The sequence below is a fragment of the Schistocerca piceifrons genome, chromosome 4 (genome assembly GCF_021461385.2).
Source record: "Schistocerca piceifrons isolate TAMUIC-IGC-003096 chromosome 4, iqSchPice1.1, whole genome shotgun sequence".
Lineage (NCBI taxonomy): Eukaryota > Metazoa > Arthropoda > Insecta > Orthoptera > Acrididae > Schistocerca > Schistocerca piceifrons.
Window position 1 is genome coordinate 510,505,046 of NC_060141.1, and position 27,900 is coordinate 510,532,945.

General features: G+C 36.7%; 1 protein-coding gene across 1 annotated transcript; it reads right to left on the reverse strand.

The window, feature by feature from the left end:
- Positions 1 to 250: 250 nt before the first annotated feature.
- On the reverse strand, positions 251 to 27,900 carry LOC124795183 (vacuolar protein sorting-associated protein 26C). The gene is made up of 7 exons (XM_047259083.1): positions 27,742 to 27,900; positions 27,513 to 27,656; positions 25,426 to 25,656; positions 24,870 to 25,028; positions 9,388 to 9,484; positions 4,770 to 4,895; positions 251 to 646 (listed from the first exon to the last, which is right to left on the reverse strand). The coding sequence occupies exons 1-7, from the start codon at positions 27,796 to 27,798 to the stop codon at positions 564 to 566; spliced, it is 897 nt and encodes a 298-aa protein (XP_047115039.1). The 5' UTR covers positions 27,799 to 27,900; the 3' UTR covers positions 251 to 563.

Consider the following 27,900-nt stretch of genomic DNA (forward strand, 5'->3'; position numbering starts at 1 on the left):
GTTATGTCAATTGTACTTCAAGTGATGAGACTTATAGTTTGTCTGTATCGAGTGATATGTTAATGTTCAGAGGCAGTTGTAAATACTCATGACATTTTTGTGAAAATGGACTGTACAAAGTTAAGTAAATCTTCTTATCTATGTCTTGCTTCTGTTACCCCTACTATACACAGCAGCTGACTCCTACAGTACATCCTAATTCTAAAATAGAAATTGCATTTATAAAATAATCAGCTTTGCATCCATATGATTACAATATGCAATATAAAAAATTTATTTATAATGTACAATACAGTAAAAAAGTTATAAAGCAATTACAAAATATAACAACATTAACCATTACAGCAGCTGGTATTTTATACCATTCAACATGAAACATTATGCATTTGATATTTTATATCATGACAATAAGAATCTTATTGTCACTCCACTGGTTTATTTGTTCATCAGCTAGCTTGAAATACTTCCTGCTAATGCCTCTGTAGATGTGTGGAATGACATTCTTTACTTTTAATACTCACTTTTGTAAAAAATACAAATTCAAAACTGAGTTTTGAAATGAATTAATACCGAGTTAAAACAATTCGAAAATTCTCTGTAATGAGGTGATCATCTTGAAATATTATTACAATATTGACTTCAAAATCTGAAAAAGGAACAAAGAATCAATATTTATGTAATTCTAAGAAAATACATTAAATGAAAGTTGCAGTTCTCTTACTGTCACATAAAGCGCTTACAATGTATTAATTATTCTTACAATTATCCAAACTAATCTATCAATTTTCTGTGAAATATGAAAACATATGCAAGTATCAGGGACAAACTTTTGATATGAGAAAGAGAAAATTCAGGAATGACAAAGATTCACAGCAAGGACTTACATAAGCAGCAAGACTTACACATTAGAACAATTATCACTTTGGTGAATGGATGTATAAGACAACTATTTTGCATCTTCAGCTTTTAGAAAAATGTGCATGCTTTTAAAAGAAATTGGTCTTTAATTTTCTTCTACTTTATTTTAAACAAAGTATCTTATGTTTTTCATTGATCTCCACTTGGCACTCCTGGCTTCACATTTAAGATTAGTGATATACATCATAGCTGTTACTATAGTTACAGAGTTTTAATATTTATTATTTTGCAGAGCAAAAAGAACTCAATAAAGTAACGTTACATGAAATAATCTGTAAGTTCTTGTCTGGCAATCGACTGCTTCCAGTCACTATTGACTGGTGTACAGTATATTCAATAATTCTTCTAATAAATCAAGTCATGTCTTACTGATATTCTTACAATGGAAAGAGAGATTAATGAGTATGATGTCATGAGAGTATTTATCAATGCTCAGAATATAATGAGAAGATTGTTAAGTTTTTCTATTTTCTGGATCTGAACTGGCAAGTCATGTCCAACATGCCATGTTTCAAACTGGATTCCAACCAAAAAATACTGAAAGTTTGCTACAAATTCTAAAGCAATAAACTGCTGCCTTTGTGTGTGGATCACACTTGTTTAGATTTGGCATCAACATGAACGTGACAACTAAAAATTTACATTCAAAATTCAGTAAGTGTTTGGCATTTGCTTTGGTTTGTAGATGAAACTGTTGCACGTAGGCATGTAATGGAAAATTGCAAAATAAAAACTGAAATTTTTCATTCTATAACAGAAACAGATCTACATTTACATCTACACTCTGCATACCACTGTAAAGTGCATGACAGAGGGTACATCGCACTGTACCCATTCTACTCACGTATGGAGAAGGAAAAATCATTGTATAAATGCCTCTGTGCATGCTGTAATTACTGATAATCTAAGTTTGTCCTCACATTCCCTATGGGAACAATATGTATGGGGTTGTGGTGTATTCCTAGAGTCATCATTTAAAGACGGTTCTTGAAATTTTGTTACTAGAATTTCTCAAGTGTTTCCATCTATCTTCAAGAGTCTGCCAGTTCAGTCCTTTTAACAACTCTGTGATGCTCTCACATGTGTCAAACAAAACTGTGATCTTTGATGATCCCATTCCCAGAATACATTCAATATCCTCTTCTAGTCCTATTTGGAATGGGTTCCACACACTTGAGCAATATTTTAGGATGGGTTAAATGACCAGTTTGTATGCAATCTTCTTTACATATTTACTGCATTTTCCTAGTATCCTATCAATAAACTGAAGTCTGCTATCTGCTTTACCCATGACTGGGCCTATGTCAACATTCAATTTTGTGTCCCTACTAAGTGTTACACCCAGGTATTCGTATAAGTTTACAGGTTCCACCTGTAATTCACTGATATTATATTCATAAGATACTATGTTTGTTTCTATCCTTTTTTTCATTTTGTTAAGAGCACAATTTTATATTTCAGAACATTTAAGGCATGTTGACAATTTTGCACCAGTTTGAAATCTTATGAAGGCCTGACTGAATATTTGTGCAGCTCCTTTCAGACTATATGCCACTGCAGATAACTGCATAATCTGCAAGAAGTCTGAGGCTATTACTAATATTGTCCGTAAGACCATTACTATACAATATAAACAGCAAAGCACGCTACACACTTCCTTGGGGTACTCCTTAAGTACCTCTCCATCCAGGACAACATGCTGTTTCCACCCTACCAAGAAATCCTCAATCCAGACACAAATTTCTTCTGATACCACACCATGACTGTACTTTTGATAATAAGCATAGGTGAGATACTGAGTCAAACACTTTTTGGAAATCAAGAAATACTGCATCTACCTGACTGCTGTGATCTGCTACTTTCAGCATGGTGTGAGAAAAGTGCAAATTGTGTTTCACATGATACACTCAATTTTTATTTGGCAGGGAAATTATGTAGAATTAGATGAAAAAACATATGTTACTTATGTTGCAGCAGGATTAAATTCAGTCATAATATGATGTAAGGCTCTGTTCTGTTTGTTACTTTCAGATTTGTTTATAACTTCATCACTAGTATCTCACTCTATAGTAGGGCACAACATGTAATAAAACTTTATGACACTAAAACTGTTGCTAAGCCTACACTCTTAACACAAAAAAATCTGAAGATGTGGAATAAAGTTAAAAATCAGTTACAGCCCTATGCTTTCTGTGAAATTTTGAGTAAATATGTAATAAGCTGTCTGTACTCCATTTTACATCACGTTTGAAGTGACAGTGACTGCAAGTTCTATTAGAATTTTGTTACATACAGTGTATTAAAACATGATAAGTTCCTCACCAAGCCATATGGACACTTACATCTCTTATGTAACATTTCCAAGCACAGATTTCACAATGAATCTTCTACATCATGATTTAAAAAAATTAAATGTCATATGACATTGCTTGTTGGAATATCCCCACAGTTGGAATTCAGCTGCCTAATGGAAAGGGTATGAGTTGTGTTGTATGTGTATTTGTTGAGTGTAGGTGAGTGTAACTGATGCATATACAATGAAGTGTTACTTTTTTGTTGTTGATGATGATGATGAGAGAAGGGAGAGGGTGGCACCCAGTGGTAGCAAATAGCTTACTCCTCTCAAATAGCATCAAGAGGGCCACTGAATTTTACATCCCCATCTGATGGGTGAATCATCATCAACAATGCCACACGCCCTCACTTCATGAGACACTGCAGACAGACACTAGCACCTCTCCTTGCCTTGCTGGTCAAACACTGGCAGAGAGAATTTCATTCACTCCCAGGATTAGAAGTGGGTTATCTCAGAGTCAAGTGCCACTGCGTAAACATACTTTAACGACTTTGGCTATAGAGATCAGTGATATTGTGACAGTGCAATGTTGTATGACTTGGGGACACACAAATAATTGATAATTTGCTGATAACAGGGGAATGGTTGAATCTCCTGCATATGTGTAAACCCACATTTTCTTTTATTTCTTGTCTTTTACAACCACATCACAGATATCACTGGTGATTTAATGCATTCAGCACATTCACTTTGTGGCACCTGATTCAAGAAATTGAGTAATTCAGTTCATTCTTTGTTAGTCTCTTAACAAATTATACATCCATTTTATTGCACCCCTAACCTACTTGCTACATTTGACTAACCTTGCCCAAGAGTTTTCATCGTACGTTACATCTTTTGCAATGAATGTGGATAAGATATATTGCCACTTGCTGTAAAGAAGACACGACAAGTTGCAGACAGGCATGATTAAAAGACACTCAAATATAGCTTTCAGCCACAGCCTTCATCTGTCAAGAGAGAAACACACACAACATTCACACCTCAAGCACACATGACCGTCAACTCCAGCATCTCCAGCATTTTCAGCCCGAGGTGCTGGAGTTGGTGGTCATGCGTCATGCATGCATACTTCTCTCTCTCTCTCTCTCTCTCTCTCTCTCTCTCTCTCTCTCTCTCTCTCTCTCTCTCTCCTGACGAAGGCTGTGGCCAAAAGCTATATGTGAGTGTCTTTTAATCATGCCTGTCTGCAACCTGACATGTCTTCTTTATGGTAAGTAACAGTCTATCTTTCCACATTGTTGATATTCCTACCTGGAGTTTCCATTGTTTGATATTTCTTTTTACTGCAGATATGTTGCACTTCTTATCCTTTCTTCATCCTCTGAACAGTTTAATGAATTAGAAATCTCTCCTTAGCTGACCATTTCACTTTCCCAAGAAAAGTAAGCACAAGAAAAACTGAAACTTCTGATAGGCCAAGATTTTCCTGCAGAAACAATTTTTATTGTAAAACGCATAGTAATACTTGCTTTTAATTTTTTATTATACTTACCCACTTTAAAATTGCTTGTTGCTAGTGTTGGGCATGTGAACAGTCTTGGAAAAATCATGTATATGGGAATAGCCAAACCACAGGGTACGTTTCCTTCTCCTATCTGGATATTCTGGATTTCTGTTGCTGTGAATAAAATAAGTACATCATTACTTCACTAAAGTGCAGTCCATCAGATACATCAGAACTTATCTTTAAAACACCTATTTTTGGAAAATACTGATATATCACACATAAACTAAAGTTGGGCATACAAGAGGAAAAAAAAAAAAAATCTCACAGATTTAGCTTGATTTTGGACAGAGTGTAAATGAGGACATTTCACTAAAATAATTTTTCATGAACAATAGCAATCATTTTGCAACATTCTCATTCAATTGTCCATTGTCCGAACAGTTCTTTTTCATGATACAGCTACAACACTAGAAAACACTGGCTATTATAAATAGCCTATAATAATGGCATTTTTCAAAAATTCAATGGCATCATCATGAGGGCATTTCTGCCAATAACCTATGCCCTCTACTTGAAGATATCCTTGGTTCTAACCATCTGATCACATACGAGGGCATGTTTCTTTTGTATAAGACTGACCAGCTTGAGTGTCACTTTGCCTCTACAGCATTCAGCTGGAGCAACAGTATTCTTTGTCTCATCTCTGGTGCTTATGTCACTGTCACTTCATCACATTTATTTATGTACTCAAGTCTGAGGAACAGTCATAGAATCCTATAAACCTATAATTTCTGGTAAGGAAATAGAAGCCGTTTATACATCTACACAATACAAAATTGAAATCAAACAATCTTTGCCCAGAAATGAGCAACCACTACAGCATTTTCATGTATCTTTAACAACTTCTTCTCATTGCAAAAACCAAGACAACACAAACACTGACACAGATGTTTCATTATCTGCAATTCTACACATTCGCACAGTTTCATCCCTTATGAGTATCCCCATATCATTAGGTTGTCCTTCGACTTTTTCATAACCTCTTTAGTGATCACCATGTGGTCCAGGCTGGTAAGCATTTTGTTGACTTTGCTTGACTGCTTGGATGATGAGTTATTTTGACTGCCCACAGCTTTTCTCCGGCTTTCTTGGTTGTTGTTATTAGCACAGATGTTGATTATAAAAAACTCTTCCAACACTGGAATCACGATCTTTGTGGAGTATGTATGGAATAGAACAGAACGGAAGTTTAATGTCTCATAACATCTAATATTCAAGTCATTGGCTTAATGTACAGGAGACTCGTCAAAACACAAAAATTGGTTTTGCTAGTTTTCTTATAATATCATTAATACAATATACTGTACTGAATATGTAATTAATATGCAACTAATATTTTTTCTTAAAAAGTAACAAACTTTTAAAAATTAACAGTCCTAAGTACTTGCTCTCTCCTGCTCAAATTTTCAGGTTGTCCTTTATGAATTCTTCTACTGAATAGTAACATTTCTACACTAGTTTCTCATATAAGGTTTTTTTCAGTGTTTCTAAATTCATAATGAGCAATTCTCTTACTTTCACTTTGTTATAAATTTTCATATCCATATAGTGTGAAGTTTGAGCATAAAGTTTTAAATGGTAGGTGGGCAGCATAAAATTATTTTGATTTCTGGTGTTGTAATCATGCTGAAAATGATTTGCTACAAATAAATCTGGATTACTGCATACAAAGATGATCAGCTCATAGATGTTCAGTGAGGGAACACTTAGTATACGTAGATTTTCTGAGTAGGTGACACAATTTCCTCCACCCTGCATTGGGCATATTTTTAGTGATGGTTTTCTGAAGTATTAATATCTGACACATAATGGTTTGAGTTATCCCAAATTCCAATTCTGTACCTTATTACTGACTTTTAAGTGGCTGTGATATACTATTTTTATTATGTCCATAATGGTAGCACTGTACAATATCCTCATAGCAAATGCTATGCTATTTAATTTATTTGCAAGGTACTGTACATGTGAGCCTCAAGATGGATTTTTATCCAGTTGCATTCCTGGGAATTTCAATCAGCAAGCTTTCTGAAAATCTTCATTTTTGTAATTCATTTGATCATCATTTCATTTTGCTTGTTTTGTTTTAAACTGCATTGACTGAGTCTTTTCATGTTTAATTCTAACCCATTTAAATCAAACAATGTTTCTGATTTTTCTGAAGAATTAGATCAGTATTGTTACTTTCAATGATTACAGATGTTTTATCTGCACATAAAACTGATGGACACTCAATATTAAGTGGCAGACCATTTATGTGAAACAGAACCTTGGGGTATTCCTTGTGAAATGGTTTTCCATTCTGAAGTATATTGCCCTCTCTCTGAGTGGTTCACACTATCAAAGGCCTTTCATAGGTCACAAAAAATTCCTGTGCCATGCAGTAAGTTGTCTAGAGAGGGGCAAATTTTATCTATGAAATGGTTTACAGCAGATACTATAGTTTTGCCTTTCTGAAATCCATACTGATTTCTTATATTATTTTAAATTTTTCTATGAAATTCAGAATTTGTATTGTGACTACATTTTCAAATATTTTAAATGATGGAATAAGAGAGATTGCACAATAGTTTCCCTTATGTTCCTTCATGTCTGCATATGTAAGTGGGTCTGGAAAATAATAATCTTGAAGACATTGGTTAACTATTGCAGAGTGTAGTGGTTCAATTATTTTAGAGACTGTTTTTAACACTTTTGCTGGTATCTCATCCCATTCTGCTGATGTTTTATTTTTAGTATTTATTTATTTATTTATTTATTTATTTATTTCGTATTCCATTAATCCGTATTGTGATAAATCACAAGGATGTGGAATGAGTCATGATTACATACAACAGATATAATACACATATATAAAATGACAAAAATGTACCATAAGATTATGAATAAGTTTGTAGGTTAAAATCAAATCAAAGGTATAGCTCAAGTAATATAAAACAATACCTAAAAAGGAAATATAGTACATTTTCCAAATTAAACAAATAATACACATATATAAAATGACAAAAATGTACCATAAGATTATGAATAAGTTTGTAGGTTAAAATCAAATCAAAGGTATAGCTCAAGTAATATAAAACAATACCTAAAAAGGAAATATAGTACATTTTCCAAATTAAACAGTTAATGTGATCTATAGCAAACAAATTTTTATCAGTATAAAAAATCATTGCTTTATCTGTAGATACTCATCAAGAGAATAGAAGGAATTTACCATTAGGTATTCTCTCAATTTACATTTAAAAGTAGGTAAGACATTAATGTGATCTTTAATACCTGATGGAAGGGAGTTGAAAATTTTTGTGGCTGAATAATGAACACCTTTCTGAACAAGACTTAAATGTTTCAGATCCCTGTGTAGATCATTTTTAGACCTAGTATTATGATCATGACATTCACTATTAGTTTTAAAAAGAGATAGGTTGTTAGAAACAAAAATCATCAAAGAAAATATGAATTGAGAGGTAAGTGTTAATATTTGTAACTTATGAAACAGACTTCTGCAAGAATATCTTGGATGAACACCACTCATGATTCTAACAGCTCTCTTCTGTGCAGTAAATATTAATAGTGATAGTATCACATTTTGTATATCTTTTATAGTAGTTCTGCTGAATGTATTGAAAAGTTCACCTTCAAATTGCTCAGTGTTAAAGAAATTGACATTTTCTGGGTAATTTTCTATGTTGATGTTTGATTAGTTTATGTTTATAAAGAATTTATTAAATAATTCTGAAATTTGAGCTGTATTTAAAATAGTTTTCACCACTATCTGGATTTCAGAAATACCATGGCCTCTAGCTGTGGCACTTGTTTCAGCTTTGATCAATGATCTTCACAACTTTTTTAAAGTATTTTTGTAATCTTTTAACAGCTAACAACATCAGTACTTTTGTTATGTTTTAGTCCCACACTTAGCCATCTTTTTCTTGCAATAGACTCTTATTTCTTCAGTTATCCATTTTATTTTATTTTTGTTCAAATGTTACTCATTTTCTTCGCGATATATAATACACAGACATCAGTCAGTGTCTTCAGGCTAAGGAATGGTTAAACTGTGCTCAGATCTCAGTATAAAACTCTTTTTGAAGTTTGGATTGTAATCAGCGAAAAAATTAATTCCCAAAAATATATATTGAGTCTCCAACTAATACTGGAATCTTGATTGCTACTGCTTCTGTTAGTTTTTGTTATTGTGTAATAATTTACCACCATTAGTCATTACAGTTGTTAGAAGTTTTCCTATCTTTGTATTTGGATGGACTTCAGTTTTAAAAATTATTGTCTTTACATTTGTTTATTCAATTCTTTAAATCTCAAAAGGAATTCAGTGGAGCACTGGTTATTACATACCAGACTACAATTCTAGAGAAATATGACAACCATATTCCACAAACAAACTGGTAAAAAGCTCCCATTTCAAAGACTGTAAATAATTAATCTTCTAACATTTAGTTAATCTACCCTATAAGATAGAAAATCAACAATGACATCTATTTTGTGTTTTCTTTGTTGAGGTCCTGAAAAGCCACATTTGGTTTATTTTGATCTATTGGTGATATAAATGAAAAAAAAAAGGCTTCACATTCTAAATGCTGAAATTTACCATCTCTTGCATATCCCTCAGCACATCCACATGTTTCTACACGCACCAACTGCAGTTCCACAGACTTGATAGGTACTTCACAGTGTTCCACTACAAGCTGCAAGCAGTAATAATCACATAATGTACTGGAGCATATCTGTACTTCAAGTAATGGGTACATGCATTACACATTATACATTATTACAAAAGATGGAAAAAAATTATTTGAATACAAAACAATGGAGAGGGCGCATACCAAACAACATCAGCATAAGAACTATGCTATTTTTCAGCTAAATGGAGAAGAATTCTGATGCTAATAATAACAATAATAATAATTACTGTGTGACCTACAAGAAACATTTTTTTTTTCTTTTTTAGATTAGCTAGCATTTCACTGTCATTAGTGGAGGGAGATGGTGCATATATCATGCACTTCAGGGCTTTCTGCCGTTTCAGTAGCAATAGAACAATGGATGATTGAGTATCATGTGTTCATTTACGACATTTTTCTCTTAAATGTTGAGCCTGTCATTGCAACACTGCAGATATTTCATTGCCATTTTAATCGAATAGCTCCAAGTTGTAATACAATCCTACCATAAGAAAAACATGAAAAATTATTAAAACAAAACCACCAAGTCCTGATAAAAAGAACAATACCTTAAAACATCACTGTTGTGAGAGAAGCAATCATCGAGAGACTGAGCGGGTCCAGACATCGATATATGCACACCGTCTATAGATGAGCAGTGGATCTGTTATAAAAATGTCATGTCTGGATTCAAAATTATATCCACATAAAATGTTTGTTGTTCAGCAGAACAAAGATTGGGTCTTTTAGCAATGAGAAGACTTCAATGCATGTACGCAAGTGCTCTTTGAAGATTATTCAAACGTAATAGTGTTTTTGAGCAATATGGGGAATCTTCACTTAAATGGGTCAGTTAACAGGCACAGTTATCACTTTTGGGCTTCTGGACACACTGTGTGGTGCACCATAGCTGCTATTGGTGTAATCATATCTTATTTTTTTGAGGACCATGGTGTAACAGTGACAGCTGCCAAAATTGTGGAGACAAGAGATCAATATCAGGAACTTTTATTTTAAATGGAACAGTGCAACATCATACACTGCAAATGCATCCATGGCAGTTGTGAGGAACATTTTCCCTGTAAGCCTCATTTCTCATTTCAGTGACATGCTGCAGCCTTGATGATCATCAGGCTTGCCTGCTTGTGACTTCGTCTGGTCGGGGTATCTGAAAGAAACAGATTAGAAGTAATGACCTTCACAAGGGACGACTGCTGCTACTGCAGACACCACCACCTGAAACAGAACTCAGCACTCCTAGCTTTTGAAATAAAGGTTCCTTCTTCAGGAAGAAAAGGAACTCATTAGGGAATATTGGAAGAAAGGAGGTGGTAGGCCACTCAGGCTGTAGTCAGAGAACAGGAAAGGCATCAAAAAGAGTAAGTGGTCGACTATAGTATATGTTAGCAACCACTGTGACAGCTTCAATTCAGTGATGAGAGAAGGGACAACATGTACGTAAAGATGACTTCAAAAACTGGACAAGTAGGACTCATGGTCTGAGGGTTCTGTGCAAACTTGATTATAAGTATAGATAATAATGATAACAACAATAACAATAATAATAATAATATTGTGTGGATCAATGACCTTTGGGGACTTGCAGGGGACCTACAGTTTAACGAGGAATCTAAACCCCATGTTCCTTCTGGCAACTCCTCACATTGTTGAGAGGAGAAGGCAAGGTTAAAACAAAAACTGAAAAATCCATAGCCTGACCAAGATTCAATCACTTGACCTCTTGGTTTCCCAAGATGCACCTTACAACTAAACCATCAGGACAACATGTACGTAGCTAGTTCAGCTATAGGTTTCGATGAGGGAGTTCATGAGTATCAATATCATGACATATATGGCCTATCAAAATATGTGACACGTATGGCCATATACTTTGACTGCATTACTTAAAAGCCTAAATTATTTACACTGCTAAAGGACCACAGACATTCATATTTTACATAATTTCAACTAGATACCTCTACCTTTTCTTGGAAAATAGGAGTCTTAACAGACATACAATAAATACGAGAAGAAAAAATGTTATATGATATAATTACAAATTACAGTTTTCATATTTTTTCATTTACTTGTACTGTGAAATCTTGTGGTTCTTGTCAAATTTTATGATTCTAAGTCAATGGGAAGTACCCTACAGGTTTTGATGAGCAAGTTTGTGAGTATCGAAACATGTGAAATAATTGGCCAAAATCTTTTGATTGCACTAACTTAGAAGCTTAAAATTTTTCACATTGCCAAGGGACTGCAGATCTTAGTGAACAACTTAACTTTCAACTTGATACTCTACCTGTTCCTGAGGAAAAGGGATCTAACTGTAGGACAGACAGACAGGTAGACAACAAGGTGGTCATATAAGGGCTCCAATTTTTCAATTGAGGTACAGAATCCTAAAAAGGAAGAGAAAATGCAAAGTGAAGCAAATTTAGTAATAAATGAATAGGAAGTAGGGGGAAAAGAAAAAGTGGTTCAAATTTTCAAATGTGTGTGAAATCTTATGGGACTTGAGTGCTAAGGTCATCAGTCCCTAAGCTTACACACTACTTAACCTAAATTACCCTAAGGACAAACACACACCCATGCCCGAGGGAGGACTCGAACCTCCGCCGGGGCCAGCCGCACAGTCCATGACTGCAGCGCCCTAGACCGCTCGGCTAATCCCGCGTGGCAGGAAAAGTGGGGGAGGGGGAAAGATGAGTTGCATAGATGGTGGAAAGGGACAAGTAAGTAAATAACAAAGGTAAATAAGTTATGTCAGACACCATATTGGAAAGAAAGAAGGAGAAAAGGAGCCAATGATGAATGAAGTTTCTCTTCCTATTCTAATTCATTTCTAGTTCCCACTCTGTACCATCTGTTATTCCTGAACTTAAGCTGTCATATTAATAAATGCATTATTTTTGAATGTTTACTCTGGCACATCTTTCTTCGCCTTTGCCTAGGTTCTTCTTCATTCCTACCCTACATATTGTTTATTAGAAATTACTTCACCTGTTTATTAATGCCTTCCCCCTATCTCCAACATATGTGATGAAACCTCTTCTTCCTCTCAACTTCCCACCCCTCCCCGCAGTTTAACTTATGTCCAATTTCTCCCTATTCCTTAACTATACAGTTAATTTCACTTTCCATTTTCTCTCACTCATCTAATCTATCTTTAGTTCGTACTCTGTCTCTTGTATCACCTGTTTTATTCTTCACTTTTGCCTCCTTAGCCTAAGAATACGAGGTCCCCATTTACAACTTCCCTTACCTATTACTCTTTCCTAGTTACATTTCTGAGAATTAGAAGTGCTGCCTTTTATTTCGAGTGTTGTGTTGGCAATGCAGGGAATTGTGATGAGGTAAGTAGCGATGACACTTCTTTCTCTTGTGATTTTAAGTTTGCTTAAATTAATTTTCCTTTAAGTGTAATTAATAAACTGTTTCTTCACATCACTTATGGACTTAGAAAAAAAAAACGTTTGATAATCTAATATGTTTCAATTTCTACAAAAAATGCCAGTAAATTACAGCGACGTATGAGTAATTTACAAAACACATGTGGGAGTAATAAAAGTGAAATATCAGAGAGGAGTTTATAATAACATGGCATGATGAGGTGAGTTTTTACATCAAGCAAACAGTGAAGAATTTTTTTTTTTTTTAAATGAAAAAGATGAATAACGTTTCACGGCAAAGAGCTGCCAAAATGCACACACATCATAGCTATTCCAATCAAAATTGATGAAGGCTTATAAGACTTGAAAAAAATGAATAAAATGATTAGCACAGAGTACGACTTACAGGTTAAAAAAAAAGTAAGGTGAAGATAACAATGAGTAGTTTGAATAAAATGATTAGCACAGAGTACGACTTACAGATTTTTAAAAAAAGTAAGGTGAAGATAACAATGAGTAGTACCAAGGAGAATAGCAACTTGCTTAGTATAGAAAGCAGGGAAGGAATTCTCTTAACAAGGAAGCATGATTACACAGCTTTCACCCACAAGAAATATTTATATGGAGTTGAAGACATAGTACCTGAAACAAGGAAAACATGGATTGTGGCAGACCCAGACAATAATGAAGTAGAAATACAAGCAACTAACTTTAAAATTTAAGGAGACAATAAGGTGTGACATGAGAGGTACTTAAAAAATAGACAAGGGAGGAAAAGTCTTAGAGAAGAAGGTTTAAGTTAATGGGTCATGCGCAACAGCAACCAGAAAAGTGAAATGGCACTGGAATGACAAGCAAAGGCGGGCATTTAGGAGCTGAGAAAGATTAGTACCTGGCTAATGGATTATAGAGGATTTGGATGCAGCAGATGCACAGAGATTAAAGTATTGACTGAATACTATTCTTCTCTACTCTCCTCAGAAGGAACTATTAGGTCCAAATGCTAGGATAGTGCCACTGTTTGGTTACTAAATTCAACTACATCACTGGTGAAAGCTGCCCTTCCTGGAGCTGGCCCAGAGGACCAGAATCTTAACATCCACAGACAAAAGTGCATACTGTAAATGTTGCCAGAGGAGTCTAGCCGTGGCAGCCAGAGATGGTGGTCATGTGTGTGCGAGTTCTGTTTGCATGAGAGACAGACAGACAGAGAGAGAAAGAGATAGAGATAGAGAGAGAGAGAGAGAGAGAGAGAGAGAGAGAGAGAGAGAGAGAGAGAGCTGTCTCATTCAGAAGAATGCTTTTTGGCCAAAAGCTTACTTAATTGACAGTCTTTTTGTTGTGCCTATCTGTAACTCAACATCTCTGCTATATTATGAGTAGCAATACAACATTTTCATAATATTGTCATTACTGGAGGACCAGGAATTTAGAAGGACTGTACAATAGTTTGAATCCATTCAGATTGCAATGAATGATGACATACATTAGAGAATCACTTTTCATTTACAATTAAGTTAACATTCACAAAAAATATACAGCCTCACATTTAGTGTACAAGGTGTGTGGGTCACAAGCTATGACAGCCAACTGACAGTCTCCATTCACTACTGTTCTGTTCCTTGCAGAGGCAAGTGTACCATTAAGCACCCCGGAATGGGTGGCCTTTTGGCCATTCTCCTTCAAGTGCAAATAATTCCAGAGTGAGCAGCAATGTGCAGTGACTAGGTCAAATGTAGCAAACCAACAGCCGTAATTTTTATATGTGCATATCAGTAGTACTGATGATATTTCTGCCTAATAATTCAAACAAGTTCATTTGGCCACAAGAAGGCTGAGTGGACTCCATTCTAGATCTGCCACCACAAAAATGTCTGAAGTCACTGTGAACTGAATCTAGTATATTCACATTGTAGCCACCTAAGCTAACCATTAGATTATGGATTGGAAGTAGTTCAGTTTATTGGCACTGCCAATGAAATAATGTAGCAGGGCATTAGCAGACCATTATAACAATATGACCTCTAAGTGCACATCATAATTAACTGAATCTTTTAAGTAACTTATTTGGATGTCTGTTGCTTGATTATTGAAGAGAGTTTGCCAAGCAAATCCAAACTAAAAAGGAAAAAGGGAGGAAACCTGCCACAGCTACAAAATCAAACAATGGAAAATCCAGCATGGAAAGTAACAGTATTCCGAGAAGGAAAGTTGCTACTCACCATATAGCCTAGTGGAGATGCTGAGTCGCAGACAGACACAACAAAAAGACTCTCACAGTTATAGCTTAGCTTTCGGCCGTTAAGGCCTTCGTCAACAATAGACATACATATGCACTACACGATTCCCCCCCCCCCCCCCCCCCCCACACACACACACACCCGCACGCACGCACGCACAACTGCAGTCTCAGGCAACTGAAACCACACAACTAGCAGCAAGGTGCACGATGGGAGTGGTGATTGGGTGGGGGTGAGGAGGAGGCTGGAACAGGTGGTGCGAGGGATTGTATGGTTGGGATGGTGGAAAGCGAAGTGCAGCAGGTTAGACTGAGCGCAGGAGAGAGGTGCAGGGTGGGAGGGAGTAGCGGAAAAGGAGAGAAATAAAAAGACTGGGTGTGGTGGTGGAATGACGGCTGTGTAATGCTGGAATGGGAACAGGGAAGGGGCTGGATGGGTGAGGACAGTGACTAACGAAGGTTGAGACCAGGAGGGTTATGGGAACGTAGGATGTATTGCAGGGAAATTTCCCACCTGCACAATTCAGAAAAGCTGGCGTTGGTGGGAAGGATTCAAATAGCACAGGCTGTGACGCAGTCATTGAAATTAAGGATATCATGTTTGGCAGCGTGTTCAGCAACAGGGTGGTCCACTTCTTTCTTGGCCACAGTTTGTCGGTGGCCAATCATGCAGATAGACAGGTTGTTGGTTGTCATGCCTACATAGAATGCAGCACAGTGGTTGCAGCTTAGCTTGTAAATCACATGACTGGTTTCACAGATAGCTCTGCCTTTGATGAGATAGGTGATGTTACCGACTGGACTGGAGTAGGTGATGGTGGGAGGACGTATGGGGCAGGTCTTGCATCCAGTATTATGTAATCTCAGCAGACCTAGACCACGGTCAAATCCCTGTTGGAGTTTTTCTGTGACTTACGTAATGCCATTGGTCCAGTTAATTTTAAAAATGAAGCTACACATGTACAAAATTAGAAGAACAACCCTCAATATCGTGAAGTCATTTCTGCAGAGCAGAAAACAAGCAGTGGAAGTGTCATCCAAGCAACTATAAGACATAGAATGCGGTGTGCCACAAGGCAGCATTCTAGGACTCCTCCTAAATGAACTGATTGAACTACAAAAGCAAGATGTAAGAGTGGTCAAAGGCAAAAAAAATTTAAGGGTCACTGTAGACAGTTGTTCAGGGTGGAAAGTTTGTATTGCTAACATAAGCAATAAACTTAGCACTGCTGCTTTTGCTTCTCAGACAAATTACACCACTAATAACTGGAAATGATATGTGTGTGGTGCATTTTTCATACTTCAGTTTTATAATGAACTATTTTATAGAAATCTGGAGTCACTCAACTTATGCAATTAAAATATTCAAACTACAAAAGAGAGTATTCATCATAATAGGAAACATAAGAACAAGAGACAGCTGCAAGCCTCTATTTTAAAAAAATATAAGATTCTACTTTCTACAGTTTGTATGTACACAAAATTCTGTTTCTCACTTGGGACGGTAAAGATAAATTCAACAGAAAGAAGGACATACATCATCACCATCACCACCATACTAGAAACTGCATGAAACAAAGAATTCCACAGCATAACATAACTCAACTTCAGAGAAACAATGATCACATGGCAGGAAAGTTGTACAACCGTTTACCACCACACATCACTAATGCCAAATCAAAAGTTAAATTTGAACTTTTGATGAAACAGCTACTATTAGAAACCCCTTTATATTCAATCAGAGAATTTCTTTCACATGAAATTAACTGAATTAAACAGGCAGAGTTATGATACAAAAATGTACACATGAAGAGAGAGAAACGAAAAGTAAAATGAGGTAATTTTTTAAAACTATTACTGTATCTAAATTGTGTAACTTTGGTACAGTATTTTTGTTTTTTAAATTTGTATTACTGTAAACAAAACTGAAGTTAGAATGTGTGTACTATATAAGACAGTCTTAGGCATTATATCTAACATGATGTAACCGTGGTACAGAATTACAAATATGAAATTTTCTTTCATTTGTGTATTTAGAATATGTATGCCTCATAAAATCTTTTGGCTTACTGTATCTAAAATTATGTAAGTTAATTGAAGAGGTATTTTGGCTAAAATTTATTAGTTAGCTAAGCCAATGTGCATAATGGATCAGTACAACTAATGTTCCTTAATGTGTAAAACTGACAAAGCACATACATGCTTGGACATGCTCCATAGGTGTGCACCATAAGCTGCTAAACAAATAAATGCCTATCTGAAAACCAAGAAATATTGCAAGGAAGTTTTATTTAGCATGTGACTATCAGTGTAGAGAAACATTGGATTGCTGATTGAAAGGGTAGTAGTCAAAACCTGCCATTCCTTTTTAACCTTCCCTAATCTAGATCTCTCTCCTCCCCACAGAAGGAACTGTTAGTTCTGAAAGATAGGATAGTGTCAGTTTTATTAGTGCCTGTTAGCAATATTGATACCTCCTGAAGGTAACTAATAGACAGCAATCTTTCTCTCATAATTTTATAATTTTCTCAAGTTACTTTTTTTATACAATAAGGCATAAATATTGGCCTGAAAGTGGCTCAAGATCACAGGCTTATAACAGAATGGAAGCCATATGATGTTTATTTATTTAATGAACTGTATGAAGCAGTATTCTTCAATAGTGTGAAATAATGTGTTTCATATGGTGGGTAACCATCTGTCCTTTAAAATCATCTCCAAAGACTTGCAGTTGTATTCACTATCAACTATATTTATTATTTTGGACTAATCTGAAGATTACCATGAAAATCACATGGAGATGAATTACGATGTACACATTAACATCACAAGCTACAACAGTGATGTCCACATAGACTTAACTTTCAGGTCCAAGGATTTGACTGAAGTTCTATATTGTGGTGCAATGATCTGTAAGAGGTTGACTCTAGAATAGTTTAAGCCATGAACAGCAAACATGTAATTTTTATTATTCTGACAGCTTTTTTTAGGTGATAGACTACCTACATTCAGTCGCACTAAAAGTAACAAAGATGTTCTGTAGAAACAAACTCTGAACAGCTCAAACATTAATGCCTATAAATAAACCTAGTAGAGGAAACATTGGTTTCTGAGTATTAGGTGAAAGGGTCTGATGATGAATTAAATGAGTTCTGTTCAACACTGTCAAAATATTATGATCTTCGCTGCCCTGTCAGAGAAATGAAGAAGGTACACTGTTGATTTATAAAGGAAAAATACAATAAGGCTAAGAAAACATTTAAAACTGAAATTGAGAACCTTATTAGGCAAATTAAAAACAAAGTAGCAGAGAAATCTGATAATATATGTAAAACATTCTGGGAGATAACTGATAAATACTGTAAAGGTACTGAGAAGATGAATGTGGAATCATTCAGCACATGACATGACTGTAACACTGTGAAAATCCCAAACACTATATGTAATATTTTTAATAAATATTTCATTTCTCTTATTGACTAACCAACCTGTATTATAAATGCAAAGGTCAAGACCCTATGTCACCACACTCAATGTACTGAAATTGAATTTATGGAGGTGAATGAGCAGAAAGTAAGCAAGGTACCACATATGCTAAAGAAGAAATATTCATTTGGATAGGGGAGCACAACCAGTGCAACCACTTAAGTAAGTGTAAACGGTATCTCGAAACCTCTTTATCTATCTGATTAATTTCAGCATTACAGAAAAAGTATTGACCTGTTCTAAAAATGAGTGTTGTGAAACTAGTGTACAAAAAAGGAAATGAGAAAAATGTATCCAGCTACAGATCAATATCATTAATTTCCAGATTTAGTACAATACTTGAAAGAATTAGCCTGTCATAGCGTACTGCCTTCTTCACAAAATGAAAACTGCTTATAGATTCTCAGCATGGCTTTAGTGAAGAATCACGCATAACTCTAACCGAGCACATTGTCTGTTGTACCATAGGGTGCAGATTGCAAGTATATTTTTAGACCTGATAAGGGCTTTTGACTCAGTAACCTGCAGGTTACTTCAAAACTGCTGAAGCCACATACCTGCTGAATCATAAGCAATGCACTAAAGTGACTTACAGATTAGATGACAAGATTGTAAACTTTCAACCAACAGTGACAGAATAATGTAATGTGTACCACAGAGCTGAATACCTGGTTGCTTTCTCTGCCTCATGTACGCTAACTGATCAAAAGTATCCAGACACCTATACCTATTAGTGCACATTAACATGGGATGTGTCAACCCTGTGTCTGTGAGACAGCTCAACTTCCGCTCAGAACACTTTCAGTGAAGTGTGTGAATGTCTGTGGGGAATTGCAGCCAATTCTTTCTCAAGAGCTGAAGCCTGAGAAAGTTGTGATGTTGGATGTGGGGATCTGTAGCAAAAATGACATTCTTAATGGCCAGTCAAATGAAACCCAAACACCTGCTACAAAAGGACCATGGAATAGTTCCACTCAAAAGTAATCACCACATGTGTTAAATATTAATCTCATTGATCTTTCTGTTTCATAGAATGTGGTTGGCTGCTGAGAGATCCCCAACTGCACCCACTTCTTCACTGACTGAAAATGATGTCCATGCATGTCTTTCTTCAGGTTGCCAAAAATGGGGAAAGCACATGCTGAAAGATAACAGCTGTACAGAGGACGATGAAGTGTTCCCAAACAAATTGCTGAAGCACAGCCTTTGTTTCAGTGGCAGTATGGGAGCTGGCATTATTGTGCAACAGGATGATTCCATGCAACAGCATTCCAACAGCCCCAGGGCAAAGGCAAAGCCAACAGTGGAAACATCCCACATCTCCTCTATCAAAGAAATCCAAAGCTACTCACACACATTCAGGTAAGGTCATGATGATGTTTTCGACTGCAGAGGGCCTCTGCTGTCAAGTTCCTCGAGCACGGAACCACAATCAATGCACAGTACTCTGAAGACACTTTGCAGAAACTGCAACACTGCACATAGTCAAACCGCATGGGAATGCTGTTGCATGAAATCATCTCATTTCACGATAACACCTACCCCCACACTACCATTTGGACGAATGCTACACTTCAGCAATTTGGTTGGGAAACACTGCAACATCCTCCATTCAGCCCAGATCTTTCACCAGATTTTCACATCTTTCGCAACCTTAAGAAAGACATGCATAAATGTTGGTTTCAGTCAGATGAGGAAGTGCAAGAATGGATGCAGTTGGGGATCTGTCAGCAGCTGACCACATTCTATGAAACAGAAATTGGTTATTTCATCTGTTGTGGTGAGTTTCGATTTTCATTTGACTGCCCCTCATAACTCATCGCAAAGGTGTTCCACTGGATTCATGTGAATGCTGTAGGCAGGCCAGTCCATTTCAAGCATGTTATTTTCCACAAACCATTGCCTCACATATGCTGCTTTATAATATAGTACAGTGTTACACTGATACAAACAATCATCAACTCCAGACTGTTTCGCTGCTGTAGACAGTGAAAAATGCTGTAAATGTGTTCATATCATACTGCATTTAGCATTTTCTTAAGTAGAATATAGAGATCATACACTAACTTTAAAAATTTCCCATATCATAACACAACCTCCTCTATAATTTAATAGTGACGTAATACACAATGGCAAGTAACGTTCTCCACCCATTATCCAAACTAGAACCCTTCCATCATCGGGCTGCTTTAGACAGTAGCGCAACTCATCACTCCAAATCATTCACTTATCCTAATCCAGTGGCATTGCTCTTTACAGCAACTCAAGCATCACTTAGCATTGGCTACATAAATGTGTGGCTTACGAGGAGCTGTTCGACCACTGTACTCCAGTCTTTTTAACTCCCTACACACAGTCATTGTGCTAACTGCACTGCAGGTAGCACTTTGGAACTCATGAGTGATTCCTTTTGCTGATTTCATAGTTACCCTCCACAATGCTCGACAGTCCCTGTTCATCAGTACACGAGGTCTGCTTGGCCTTGGTTTCGCTGTGGTTTTTCCTCCGTGTTTCAACTTCACAATCACATCTGCTTTGGAAGGGTTGAAGTTTCCCTGATGAGTATACTCAGCTGACAGCCAGCGGCTAGTCAATCTTCAAAGTCTCTGAGCTCTCATGGCCTATCTGTTTTCCTGTTACTGTTTCTCTACGGACAACACAATACTTCCTGCCACATTTTACACTAGCAGGTCAGTGACTCATGATGTCTAGTTTTCAATTCTGTATTATACAGGAGTGTCCAGATAACTTTAATCAGATAATGTGTATTACATCTACATCTATACTTCACAAGCCACCTTGCCACATATTGCGGAGGGTACTTTGTGTCCACTGTCACTCACAAACTCCCTCCCCCCCCCTCCGTTTCTGTTCCAGCAGTGAATAGTTCATGGGTAGAATGATTACCAATAAGCCTCTGTGTGGGCTTGAATATCTCTGATTTTATCTTTCTAGTGTTTTCACACGATATACAAATGAGGAAACAACAAATTCCCAGACTCTTCTAGGAGCATACGCTCTCAGCACTTTAACACAAAACTACACTGTGATTCATAATGCCACTCCTGCAGCATCTGTCACTGGTTGATCATCTCTGTGATGAATCATTCATCTCTGTGATGCTATGTGCTTACTAAATGAACTCTCTGGATCATATATATTTCCTCCATCAATTCTATCAGGCCTGGATTCCATACTGATGAGCAATATTCAAGTACTGATTGAACAAGGGTTTTGTAAGCTACCTTCTTTGTTGATGGATAACATTTCCTGAGGATTCTTCCACTGAATCTCAGTCTGCCATCAGTCTTCCCAGCGATTAGATATATGTGGTTGTTCCACTTTAAATTTCTCTGTGCACATACACCTACATATTTTATGGAATTAACTGCTTCCAAGGTTGTTCTGCAATCACATAATCATACAATAACAACATTGCACAACTCATTAAGTTTATACAACAGCAATACAGGTAACACCTCAGTTATGTTCTGTGGTTGAGAGTAAGTACGTATAATGCTTTGCTAGTAGTGGAGTAAGCAAATTAACTAAATACTATAACAATCACAGCTTCAAGATAAATATCACCAAATCTCAGTTACTGACAATTAAAATAGGCAGTTCTCATCACACCAATGTGAATAATGTATGTAACATCTTGCAACAGAAACTGACAGCTGTAAATTTGTGGGTGTGTACGGTGATGAATACCTGTGGTGGATAAATCACATTAATTCTGTTATGCAGAACAGTCAATAGTGGCTTACATCTCCTTAGTCAGCTTGCAAAGATAATGCACAGCCAAACATTACAAATTGTATACTATGGAACAATTTACTTCTGTCTTAACTAGGGGATTGAGTTATGGGTCTACGCAGCTGATGTTCACTTAACGAAAGTATGACAGGAGAGGGTAATAAGTCTCATACACAGCAAAAACTCATCCATAGTAGAGGCAACATACAGTCACTGGCACCAGTGGGTTCATGCACCGCATAATGACACTTACATCAAGAAGAGGATAGGGAGTGGGTGACACAAAAGAGGAAGCAGAGACTGCACAAAAGAGCGTTCAGGTGCAGCTCTAGTGAACTTAGAATCCTGGAGCAGATTGGTGGAGGTGGGTATGGGGTAGGTGGCTAATGGAGGTTGATGCCAGGAGGATCACAGGGACATAGGATGTGTTTCAAGGACAACTCCCACCTACTTAGAAAACCTGGTATTGATGGGAGGGGGATGGGGAGGGGGGGGGGGTGGAGTGAAGGATCCAGATGCCTTGGGTCGTGAAGCAGCCAATGTAATCAAGCATATTATGTTCAGCAGCATGTTCTACCAGCAGGTCGTAAACACTCTGCTCCTGACTAATGTTTGGTGATGACCATTCATTTGGCTGGATAGCTGGCTGATAGTCGTACCCAGATAGAACACTATGCAGAAATTGCAGAAGAGCTAATATATGACATGGCTGCTTTCACAGGTGGCCCGCCTCTAATGGGATACAATAAGTCTGCATCTGAATTGGAGTAGGATGTGCTAGCTGAGATATGACCCATATGGCAAATTGCTGGGAGTGAGTGTGGCAAAGAGATGGACCAAGGTATTGTGCAGGTACCATGGGCAGTGGAATAGCATTTGAGATATGGTGGGAAGTGTTGTGGGTAGAATGATTCTCATTTCTAGGCACAAGAACCTGTACCTCTACCCTGCCCCAGGAGCCTAACTTCACTCATTCTCTTGCCCTATCTCCTCTGCCTCTATTCAGTCACCCCCTCTCTATCCACGCCTCGATCTTATTGTCAGTGTGTGCTGGACGAACCCACAGGTGTCGATGCCCATGTGTCAGATTCCTATCCCAGCAAATGCTGCCTCTCTCTCACTTATTCATATCGTATAAATTATTTACATTTTGCCATAACTTCCCATTATCATTCTTTTACCTGCAATAAGCAATGGAGAATCATATCATAAAGAGTTTGTGCAACACAAATACTTTAATCTTTATACACATTTAAATTAATTATATTTTTATAGGTCAATAATCTGAATTCGCCAATTTCAGTTGGTATATGATTACAACACCACGAAAATAAAAATCTTTCAGTATAGGACAAAATTAAAAACAATGGAATGAAGGCCATACATCAATGATTTGACTTGGTTTGACAAACTACTAAACTACCAAAGAACATGCAAAGGAAATGATTTTAACAAAAAATAAAAACTTTTCTGATAGAAAAATATTTGTACTCATTCAAGAAATTTCAGGAAGCTGTTTATGATACAAACCAGTGGCATATCACTGTAAAGTAATAAGTGTGTAAAATAGATACAAGATACAACCACTGTTTTATGTAACATATTATGTAACCATGTGTAATTGTTGTAACACTGTTATTTTTTACATTTGCAACAGCCGCCATTTAGATAATATGAAGAAAATGTAAATAATTAAATGTTGCAGAATTCATCACAATGGTGAGATGTTAGTATGGATGGTGTGGAGACAAGTGGGAAGACAGTTCATGTACCCCAAGTCTGGAAAGTCTTAATGTGTCAAGAGTTGCAGTAAATTACTTTCTGTATAAATAAAAAAGTAAATAAAAAAGAAGAGAAAAGAAGATTAAGGGATCCAGGAGGAATATTTAAAATGATTCATCAGTTTTTACTAGTTATGTATTACTAACGGCTGCTGTGATGTCACCTTTTGGCAAGCATATTCAGTTTTGTTGTTAATTGGTGAGGCCAACAAACGTGAAAGCAAAAAATCATGGTTGTGGTGACAGGCTGATTTGTAGCTTCACCCGATGTCCGAGTTTGGTTGGAAGGTAATGGTTCGGTTGAGAGTTAGTGAAACCAGCTAATGTGTGGGGAAAAGAACCCTATTTGTGATGACAGACTGGTCTGGAGATAAGACCGTTAACATCATTTGTCGCATATTTCCTATGTCACTGGTCAAAGTTAATGACATGTATCGAATATTGATGACAGTGTCAATAGTGTCAGACTCATTGTCCAGGACAAGTTTCACACATGCTCAAGAATGAACTCATTAAATGATTTCACTTGCAACTATTTACATAAGAAATGCCTGCTTGCCTCTGCCAAGCTAATGATGGTAGTCAATGAAAGACAACAGAAACAAATATTAAGAATGGTAAAAAAAACCACACACATTTCTTTCGCATTACTTACTTATCTGGCAACACAGTGACTAATATGACACTGTATATAGAGGACTATCAAAATAAACATCTTAAATCTGTCTTCTTCTTTCATATGCAAGAATTACCTCTCCAGTGAATGGTTTTGTGATGCAACACATGGTGGAGTCAAGATGTCCTGATACCAGAAACCTTGGAATTCGACCTTTGTCTTTAATATTTTGTAGAGACTCAGGCGTGATAGTGAATTTCACAGGATGGGGCACAGCTTTTTCAGAAGAATTTGGCTGTAAATAATAAAAAGACTGTTACAATGAAGGAAACATTACATAAACGCTATCAATTTCCAAGAGATATATGCATAAAACATATTAATGCACATTAACAAAGCTTTTACATGATTTGCTGAAGTTAATTACCACAAGCAGAAAGGCAGAGTGCATCTATAAAAACATTGTTATTAGTAGTAGCTACATACAAAGTACAGTGCATTTGTAGAAATTCCATACTTACTTCTCTCAAAAAAAGGCTTAATATTTTTATCCCCATAGGTTACTTATGTGTGTGCTTTGAGGCGAGACAAATGTACGCAAGAAACTATATCTACTTTCAAAAAAAAAATCTTCTAGAACAGCATATTTTATAAATGTTCACTTTTGTCACAAAAAGAAAAAGAGATAGTACCTTATACTCCACAATAAATTCAGCAACCTTGATGAGATCTTTGGCTAAAAAGTTTCTCTTAATTTCACATCTCAGAAGGTACTGAATATTCACAAAAACACCATGGTATGTCTCATAAAGTGTCCTGTTGCCTTTAGGAACCAAAGGAAATTCAAATGGGATTTCAGTCTTCCCAGCAGGAATCTTTCCTGTTGGAGAAACTTCTAGGACACAAGAGACTAGCTGTATAGGCTGAAATGCAATACCAACAAATAAAGTATAACAACACAACATAAACACATATGATGAAATACAGATATAGCTTCAAATCTAATAATTAAAAGTAGATAATCTTCTGACAATATTTATGAGTCTTAGTTGAGTGTGTCCTGAGGAAATGGATTCCTGTGACAAAGAACTGGTGAGATACGTTAAAGAGGATAGGTTAGTAAGCAGCATGCAGTACATTTGTGGAAAGAAATGGGAAGTTGTTAGAGATAATATTTTTGTGTGTTATGACTTGTCTTGTCATCAGTTCACAGTCAAAGTTATGCAGTGGATCACCTTGCATTTTATGTACAACATATTTACTTAAATATGTATCAAAATCCTTGTAAGAAGTTTCTGCATTATCTAATATAGGTTCTCTAAAGTAACGCTGTAGTTCTTGTTTTTATCATGAAAAGTAAAATATGGCAAAGTGTGCTAATTATCCTGCTAATGTATCATCAGGCAACACAACAAATCAATATGCTACCACCCATTTATTTTGCATTCACATTCATTGGCATCATTAACTCACAACCAAATAATCACAGTCCAACATAGATATTAAGCCTAGCTACAGATCAGTTACCAAACCCAAGATTAAGGGGAAGGTAGTGGGTAGTGGGGGGGGGGGGGGGGGGGGGGGGGGAGGCACTCCACTATCATGCTTTAGCGTCATCCACTTGTTAATATTTCGCTGGAATTCCTAAGGAACCAAACTGTTGACGGCATCAGTCCCTAAACTTACACACTACTTAAATTAGCTTGAACTAACTTGTGCTAAGAACAACACACACCCATGCCCGAAGGAGGACTCAAACATCTGGTGGGAGGGGCCGCACAATCCCTGACACAGTGCCTCAAACTGCATGGACACTCCGCACGGAAATTAGAATTTATAAAAATCTTACACATTACATGTTTAAAATCAGACCATTAAACTTCGTATTGCTGTCCTATCTTTAACTTTAAAAAAATTAGTGACCAGTCACTCTATAAACAGTCAAACTGCTAACCTAAAATGCGGACTGGTGTCCAGACAATAAGCACAATCCGAAAACGCATACCACACTCGATTTTCTATCAGCACAAACAGAAGTAAGATTCCCTTTACATTCGTAGTTGGGCCCTTTGCAGCATCCAAAACTCATTCAATAAAAATGTGGTACACTGAAATGAAACATAGTCATTGGCAAAATAAATCTGTTGATCGGCTATACACAGGAGGGAAAAAAATGCAGAGGGCAACATCCGGGTTAGTTTGCGATACCAGAAGGCTGGGAAGGCGGGGGGGGGGGGGGGGGGGGGGGGGGGGGAGTGCAGAATATGTATAAATGTGTCAACTGAACCTACCGATACTGGACTCCGGCACATTCAATAAAATAATGATGATGTGGCGTATGGTGTCATACACGCAAGTAAATAGCGAACACAACACTGACATTGTTTCTTTTGCGTCTCTCTCTTAGTTCTTGCATTGTAGGTTGTTGTGCCAGACTAGTCTGTGTGATAGGCCGAGATCTGAGTTTGGTGGAAGGTGCCAATTTCATTGCGAGTTGGCAAAATCAACGATTGTGAATACGAAAGCTTAGATGTGGCGACGTACTTATCTGTCGCGTAAACTGCAGTTTGGCTTAATTTAAAAGTAGGTAGCTTGGTTGCTATGCTATATCGAACGCTTCTTTTAATCAGTGAAATTAATTATCTTGGCCTCTTTATAAATTCCGCAGAAATACGCGGTTCAATTAAACTAAACAGTGTTTCGAACTGCTCCACCAAATTGTCAACTACAACTGATCGAACCATCTTCAATATAACTATATACGCTTCAGCCTAAATACCTTAACAGAATTATAAAATGCTTCAAATATTCCAACATTCTTGGCGCTGAGTTGCAGGTTGACAGTTCCTTCCATCGCCAGAGTGATTCCATCATGTTTGATGTCAGACGTTGACTGAATGAAAATAACGCCGGTAATTTTCTCCTATGGAAAAACGGAGATAAATACAGAAACGAATTGTTTGGGTTGCGAAAACATAAACACAAATAAGTTCAGAGCTACAACATACTCCTTCGTGATAAACTTTATTTGCTTTTTTCAATTTGATATCTAGATTTGTTGACATTTTCCTACATAACCTCTCACGCAACTTCACACTGTTGACAGACTAGCCATCACCAAAGATCACGGGCACAGACATAACACATCTACATCCATTCTTGACCAA

Bases quoted from the DNA above. Each gene is read 5' to 3' on its own strand.
- LOC124795183 (XM_047259083.1), bottom strand. From the start codon at position 27,798: ATGTCAACAAATCTAGATATCAAATTGAAAAAAGCAAATAAAGTTTAT. The intron at 25,657-27,512 runs GTATTTAGGCTG...ATTGCATTTCAG, and splicing joins CATTTTATAATTCTGTTAAG to CCTATACAGCTAGTCTCTTG. The intron at 4,896-9,387 runs GTAAATTTCAGC...TTTTATTCACAG, and splicing joins TGAGGGATATGCAAGAGATG to CAACAGAAATCCAGAATATC.